Below are 8,044 nucleotides of genomic sequence, written 5' to 3'. Positions count from 1 at the left end.
GCCACAGTCAGGGTGGCCTGGTTTCTGGTTTCAGCGGGGCTCGATCCAAGGGAACCAATACTGCGATCAGGGCCTCATCCCTGTCTCCAGCTCTCAGATCTGCTTTTCTCCAGGCTTAATCCCACCATCTGCTGGCTGCAGTGAAGGGGAGGCCCCTTTCCCAAGGTCTCAGCCGAGGTCCCAGGCCGGCTCTCATTGGTCCAGTTTAGACCACATGCTTGTCTTTGACACAATCACTGAAGCCGGAAGGCTCCCGGGTCTCTCCGATCGGTCGGGCCTGGGTCATGTGCCCACCTGCGTCATCCCCTCCCCTAGGTCTTAACTCACACGTGCTAAGGTGTTTCCCCAGAGAGAACTGAGAGATCTGTGAGCGGCGGGAAGCAGCATGGCACTGGAGTCTGTTGAGTGACAAGCATTATACATGATACATTATAATAAGTACCAATCAATGTTGATCACAGAGCATGGGACACAGAGGAGGCTGGGGAAGGGGGGACCTCCAGAAGGGAATGCTTGACGATTACAAGGCTCCCTAAGCGGACGAAGGCAGAAGAGCCTTCCGAGCAGAGGACACAACCTGGATTAAGGCTTAAGGCTTCGACCGTGGGGCTAGGGTGTCCCCATGTCCTCACTTACTCAGGGGCAGAGCGGGGTGGTCCTGCTCTGTGCCTGTCCTCCCAATGTAATCTTAACAGCAGCCCCCTTTACTTGCAAAACTATCTGGGTTTGCATGGTAAATTATATGGTCACCCCCTCCCCTTTACAGCCAACCTGCTCGTTTATAAGGGACCCCAAGGCAAAAGAAGGGATGAGACTTAATGAGCAATCACCCAACCTTTAGTGGCAAAGCTCTCATGCTAGAATTCAGGACTCCTGACTCCCAGGGCAGTGCTCAGCTTATGAAACCAACTCTCAGAAACTCCCTCAGGTTAACCAGTCATCCTTCTCCCTCTTTTCTCTCCTTGCTACATTCTCCGTAGGATTGTGACCAGATCCATGTTGACGATGTCTCATCCGATGACAATGGGCAAGATCTAAGGTAGGGGAGGGGTCTGGGGAGCCAAACTTCCCCTTTTGATTGGTTACTGTGCTCTTCACCAGACGCAGAGAGGAGGGGCGGGCTGGGCTATCAGGACGAGTGGACCTGCCTGGCTCGGAACCCAAGGTCGCAGCCCTGACCCCCACCCTGCAGCTCCCCCGCATCACCTCCAATCACAGAGGCTGAGGTTTCCACAGACTGTCTGGGACTCTGCTTCTGTTTATCTCTTGACGGTTTTTTGTCTGCTTCCTGAAGTAATGAATGCATATTGTAAAAAATTCGAACACCACTTCTGACCTTGCCTCCCAGGATCACCACCACGAAGAGTTTGGCACCCCTTCCTCAAAGGTTTGCTTCATTAGCATACATATATTATTTAATATAAACGTTGATACAGTCGATACTCAAAAAAATATTTCTTGACTGAGTAAGCGGTATGTCTAGTTTCTAGGGGAAAACACTCCTAGGACAAGGATTCCAGAAATAAGGTACCCAACTGCTCGAAACGAGCCAGCTTTCAGAGGAATGTGGCTGGAATGTTCCAGGCCTGCCCCTGAGAAAACCTTATAAAAATGGAACCGTCGTTCATCTGTGCTTATCCAAAAGTATCCCAGCCCGATGCCTCTCGGCCCATCAAAACTATTATTAGACAACATGATGTTTTGCTTATGGGACCAGTGACTTCCACTTAGTGTTTGCTTCCTCGATGTGTCTTCCATCTTATTCTCAAAAAAGAAATCAAAGCTTCTGTTACTGGGCCCTGGAAGTCTTTCTAGAGCCCAGCACGACTAGAGGGGCTAGGCAGGCGCCTGCCTCACACTAATTAGCCATTCTGAAAATCCCTCGCAGTCAGGACTGGCAAGGAGCAAGGCTGCGGTGCCAGCCAGGGCTTCTCTATTTATGGAGTAAATAAACCCCAGATCAAGGTTAATTGTGTCCTTTCCACGACGTCATGGCTGGGAACCACACTTCCCTTCATGGCAGTGAGCACCCGGGGTTCCATTTTTATAACGTTTCCCCTGTAGCTGGCTGGCGTGGGACTGAGAGCAGCTTCCTCCGAACAGCCGTCTCATGCTGAGCTGTTGGGGACCTCACTTCCAGCACCCACGATCTAAGAATGGTTTTCCCCGCAGACACCAAATTCTCCATGAATTCATTCAAGAAATCTCTTCCGGGGGCGCCTGGGTGGCACAGTCGTTGGGCGTCTGCCTTCGGCTCAGGGCGTGATCCCAGCGTTCTGGGATCGAGCCCCACATCAGGCTCCTCCGCTGGGAGCCTGCTTCTTCCTCTCCCACTCCCCCTGCTTGTGTTCCCTTTCTCTCTGGCCGTCTCTCTGTCAAATAAATAACTAAAATCTTTTAAAAAAAAAAAAAAAAAAGAATGGATTCGGCATCGGGTGAGACAAAGCCAGTGGCTTTCCCTTGCCCTCACTGTGGATGTGTTTCATGTTAATTACCACTGAGTCTCCACCGGTTATATTCCCTTAGTTTCTCAGTCTTTGCAATCCTGGAAAAACATTTTCTACTTGGATAAGATGGTCTGGCTCAGGGTCACACTCTGTGTCACTTAACTCCTGGGACAGTTGGGCTATTCCAGACTTTTCCACCTCTTTCAGACAGTTTTTATCAAATTCCTTGAAAAAAGGTCCCACCTATGCAGTTCAGAACCATCTCCAAGGCAGCATGCAGGCAGATTTTAGGAAAACCTGAAACAATGAGACTTCTCAAGGAGTAGATCAGTATTCTCAAGGTTCTCCTCAGAAACATCTGGGCATCTTTAAAATTTTGTTTGAATTTTTTTTAAAGATTTTATCTTTAAGTAACCTCTACACCCAACGCGGGGCTCGCACATCCATCCCCGAGATCGAGAGTCTGACACTCCAGCTGCACCGGCCAGGCGCCTCAAAGTTTTGTTTTAATTTTTAATTATATGATAAGTATGTGAATCCCTTCTCTTTCAAAACATTGTAGAATATTCTAGCTCATGCTAAAGTTCACTTTCATCCTTACTTCTAATTCTTCCTCTCTCACTCCCCCTGCTTGTGTTCTCTCTCTCGCTGGCCGTCTCTCTGTCAAATAAATAAATAACAAAAAAAAATCTTAAAAAAAAAAAGAAAGAGGGGCGCCTGGGTGGCACAGCGGTTAAGCATCTGCCTTCGGCTCAGGACGTGATCCCGGCGTTCTGGGATCGAGCCCCACATCAGGCTCCTCCGCTATGAGCCTGCTTCTTCCTCTCCCACTCCCCCTGCTTGTGTTCCCTCTCTCGCTGGCTGTCTCTATCTCTGTCAAATAAATAAATAAAATCTTTAAAAAAAAAAAAAAAAGAAAGAAAAGAAATCTCTTCCGAGTACCTACTGTGTGCCAGGCACCAAGCATCAAATGCCCCTTCTTTAGTTTTTGTCGGCCCACAGCAGAAAGCAACCTTAGCCATGCCCTTACTTTGCACCACGCCCCGTCCCGACGCCGTGCGTGCACAAACCCCCTCACCTTCACAGTTACCCTAGGGAACACGTGCTCTTCTCCTCATCCCCCTTTCACAGCTGGGGAATGGGAGGCACAGAGAGGTTGAGTAACCTGCCGAGCCTCACACAGCTGGTTTGTGGGGGAGGTAGGATTCACGGACATCCTTCCCTGCCCTCCTGTTCTCTTGGCAGAACATCTGGGCACCTCCCCCAGGGTGTCCTCGGAGTTTTTAGTATGTGTTCTTTTTCAAGAATCAATTATCTGGCCTGTCCACACTACTCAGAGACGGGTCCATAAGGCTCAGTCCTGGGCTCCCATCGTAACTTAAAGGAAACTTTCACCGTGTCCGGAGCCCTTGGTGTCCTGCCCCGGAAGCAGGAGGGTGTCCTCAAATTCCTCACAGCAGGAACTCACGTAGACGCCAACCTTCTGCACGGAACCGTACGTGCACGGAGGGAAGAGGATCGGCGCGTACGTCATAAATCTCAAGAGGACGTGGGAGAAGCTGCTGGCAGCCCGTCACGCGGTTGCCACTGAAGACCCGGCTGATGTCCGTGTCCTAGCCTCTGGGAATCCTGGCCGGCGAGCTGTGCTGAAGTGTCGTCCTGCCGCCGCGGGGGCCGGTCCCGTTGCTGGTCGCCTCCCTCCTGGAACCTTCGCTAACCAGATCCAGACAGCCTTCCAGGAGCCACGACCTCCGGTGGCTGCTGATCCCAGGGCTGACCACCAGCCTCTCACGGGGGTCAGCCCTGCGATCAGCAGCCCCCAGAGCTGCTAACCTGCCACCATGGCTCTGGGTCACAGACTCTCCCCTGCGCCCCGTGGACCGCGCCGCCCCAGCCAGCACCAGGGGAGCTCGCGTGGCGGGTCCAGTGTGGCGGGGCTGGCCCGGGAAGTCCTGCACGTCCGTGGCACCCATCTCCTGGGAGCACCCACGGGAGCACCTGATCTCGGCTTCCACAGAGACTTCTGAAGCAACTGAGAAGGAAGAGCGGGCCGCTGCTGGGAAGGCCACGACCAAGGAGGAATGGCGGGGTGAATGGACTGTTGTGGCTCCCAGGTTCTCTGCTGCTCAGCACGAGGCTGCAGACGGCTCAGGAGGCGCACCAGAGTCCACATCCGGGGCCTTGAGGATCCAGTCACCCGGGCCAGTGTCCCGGTGGCTGCCCCAGGGAACCCCCCCGGGTGCAGTTAGCTGTTGAGTGGGAGACACTCGCCCCCGGAATTCCTGTGGCTCCTGCAGAGTTTTTGTTGTCACCACGGAAGCCTCTTCCCCGGGAGGAGTTTTCTGTCCAGGAGCAAGGCCTGGCCTCTGCTCGAGTAAGAATGGTGGGGGACGGCAGCACGTCCCATCTCGCTATGCTCAGGCTCCGGCCACGGCACATGCCCCGCGGGGAGCAGGACCCAGCACCTCACGCTTCCCAAATGCCCTCTGACCCCTGCAGCAGCGGGGGCACTGAAGTCCGGGGAGGTACGTGAGATGCCGTTTCCCAGTGTTGCTTCATTCCCGCTGTAGCACATCGTAAAAAATAAAACATCTTTCTGTTTCCACTCGTCAGCTCATCCTAGAACATCTAGAAACCACAAGATAGTGCAAAGGGGGGGTAAATCAGCCAAACTCACACCCTGAGACAGCCATAGAACCCTACTGACCTGTTTCCTTCTGCTCCTCTTTTCTAGGAAGAGATTCATTGGGGGGGTTGGAGGGGTGGCACAGAGGGAGAGAGAGAATCTCAAGCCGGCTGCATGCCCAGTGCGGAGCCCCACGTGGGGCTCGATCTCACAACCCTGAGATCATGACCTGAGCCGAAATCAAGAGTCCGACGCTGAACCGACTGAGCCCCCCAGGTGCCCCTAGGAAGAGACTCGTCGTTTAAGCCTCGGGTCATGCTATACACATATCCCCTGTCATGCTCTGTTTTCCCCTGAGACGTTGAGATTTTGCAAACCTCTGGCAGAGCTTCTGGCGCAGGGAAGGAAGATGGGGGGTCTCCGGCGCGGTGGGGTTTTCATTCCCACGTGCTGGTTGCTGTAGGGGGCGAATCGCCCACACTCTGCCGTTCGAGTTCCCAGCTGCCACATCTGTCGTCAGCTTTGTGGGACACTCTGACTGGTCCCCAGCCCGCACAGAGCACGTCTCAGGCCAGCACGCTGCGTTCGGAGCGAGGATTGTATCGGCAAAACACCAGCAGTCGACTCTGCCTAACTTAACAAATCAAAAAAATCACGGTGGTTCCTGTGGAAAGATACGGAGATGTCACCGAATGGGAAGAGACGCTCGGCAGCCAGGCCTTGCAGGGAACAGGGAGCAGCGCCGATCTGGGGATCGAAGTCACGGGAACCAACACGTTTTCTCCTGGACTCTTCTGTCAGGATGAACCAGCTGCAACCATTTTTTTCCAATTGCCTCCTAGCTTCAAATTCCAAAGGCGGGGCGGGGCGGGGCCTTTCCTGGCTCGGCCCCGCTCGCAGGGGCTCCCGGGCTCCGTGGGGCCTGCGGTCTCCCGCGAAGAGCCCCCTCGCCCACCGACAGTGTCTCTCCCCCTTCCCCCAGCACGTACAACTTCTCCGCCGACGGCTTCCACAGCTCGGCCCCGGGAGCCAACCTGTGCCTGGGCTCCGGCGTCCACGGCGGCGTGGACTGGATGAGGAAGCTGGCCTTCCGCTACCGGCGGGTGAAGGAGACGTACAACACCTACAGGAACAACGTCGGGGGTGAGTGGCCCGGGCCCCCGGGGGTGCGGGGGGGGGGGCTGCCCTGCTCAGGCCGCACCCCGGGCCCAGGCAGGGTCAAGGGTGACCATGGCCCCTTGCGCGTGCAGACACCGGGTGGCTCCGTGCACGCCTTGGGGTGCGTTCTGGAAGGGGACGTGAGCATTTCTACGCCCTCACTTGGGGTGGGTGTCGGGGGGAGACTGAGGAATCAGACAACGCAGACTGCCCGGGATCCCGCAGCCCTCGAGCGGTGGAGCAGACCTGGGGGCCGGCCCCCCACCGCACAGCTCCATCAAGGGTGGCCTGAGGCTGGGGTGGCCCGGCCACCTGTGTTCGACACGCCCGGGGGGCGACTCGGTCACTTGCTGGAGTTGGGGGACAGGTGGCTTCGGCCCCTGCTGCTCAGACAGTGAGCCGAGGACCAGCTGCGTAAGCATCACCTTCGTTGTCACACTCTCGGGCCCCCCTCCGGCCACGGGGTCAGAATTTGCCTTTTTAACAAGATTCCCAGGTAATCTGTGGAAACACTGACGTTGGGGAAGGACCGGAAGCGGGGCTCTCCTATTGGAACCACCTGGGGCACTTCTAGCTCTGATGGTCTGGGCCGCAGCCAGGTCGGGATCACAAGGTTCAGGCCCTGACGTGCGGTCAAGGTGAAAGCCGCGGGCTTGGGCAGCAGCAGGCAGGGCGGGCTCTGCAACGCCAGGCCCTAGATCGCTGCTTCTGGGATTCTCTGGGCCCGTGGTTCTTAACAGGTGATACTGCTTCTCCCCCAGGAGGCATTTGGGTGTGTTTTGATTGTCAAAATGTGTGCAACCAGCTCCGGGCGCATAAAGGGAAAAGCTCTGTGTTGGCAGCTGGGAGTGTCCGCCGCACACCCCTTGGCTCCCTCCCCCCACCCCAGAAAGAGTGATGTCCCGGCAGGAATCTAGGCTCTCAGACTGGACAGAACCCACTTCCGGGCCCAGAGCCTCCGCTTTCCGGCCACCTCCCTGAGCTTCAGCGTCTAAGTCTGTGAAATGGGGATAAAAACAATTCGGTCTCCCTGCGTTATGGAAACATTGTTAATGGTCACAAAAGTCACGACTCTGTGCCTGAGGCAGGGACTCAGTATATGGTCGCATTCATCACTAGCTCCTTTCAGTTTTTTGCTCGGGAGTCTTTCAGGTTTTACTGTGTCTTCTGCTTTTGCCGGATAGACCATCAGTCCATGGCTTTGACCTAATGCAGTCCTGGCAATAGCTAATGTTTACTGAGCGCCCACGTACGCCAGGCTCTGTTATGAGGGCTTTTCATCTAATGTCTTATTTGCTCTTTACCACAACCCTATGACGTAAGTGCTTTTCTCATCTGTGTGGCATAAAGGTGGAAACTGGGATCAGAGACGTTAAGTAATCTGCCCAGCATCACACAGCCCAGGCGGCAGAGCCACCACGGTGGAGTCCGAGGCCGGCTGCTTCACCAGCTCTGCCCACACTCCGTGGCCTCTCACACCCAAGTCTGTGGACTGCGAGAGTGAGGCAGAGAGCCTCGGGCTCAGCCTGCTTGCTCGCCCACCCTGACGTGGAGAGAGGAGGGGAGCAGGTGTGCTTGGAAGAGAGGAGACGGAGATGGAGTCGGCCAACAGGGGCCACCTGCTTCTCATCCAGGTTAAGCCCCGGGAAGTGCCCGGGGCTCCTGTCAGGCTGCTCTGCTCTCCCCTAAGCTGAGGGGAATTGCCCCGTGTGTTGTGTGTCGACAGGCGAGGGGAGCCTGCAGCTGGCAGGACACCGTGGGCAGCCCCCTCCCCCGCCCCAGCTTCTGCATGCTGCCTTCCCCTCCCCTCCCC

At 55.6% G+C, this 8,044-nt stretch overlaps 1 protein-coding gene across 4 annotated transcripts in view; it reads left to right on the top strand.

Annotated features, from left to right (window-relative positions):
- EYA2 (EYA transcriptional coactivator and phosphatase 2) overlaps positions 1–8,044 on the top strand; it is a 268,408-nt gene that overhangs the window by 238,472 nt on the left and 21,892 nt on the right. For all 4 annotated transcript variants that reach the window (XM_026503660.4, XM_044385868.3, XM_048222359.2 and 1 more), the window contains 2 exons: positions 981–1,039; positions 6,056–6,216. In XM_026503660.4, the coding sequence (XP_026359445.2) occupies positions 981–1,039; positions 6,056–6,216 (220 nt within the window). The remainder of the gene's footprint in view (positions 1–980; positions 1,040–6,055; positions 6,217–8,044) is intronic.

Source organism: Ursus arctos, unplaced genomic scaffold, assembly GCF_023065955.2.
Source record: "Ursus arctos isolate Adak ecotype North America unplaced genomic scaffold, UrsArc2.0 scaffold_16, whole genome shotgun sequence".
NCBI lineage: Eukaryota > Metazoa > Chordata > Mammalia > Carnivora > Ursidae > Ursus > Ursus arctos.
The sequence above is the reverse complement of the archived record's forward strand: the minus strand, read 5'-3'. Positions and strand labels throughout refer to the sequence as shown.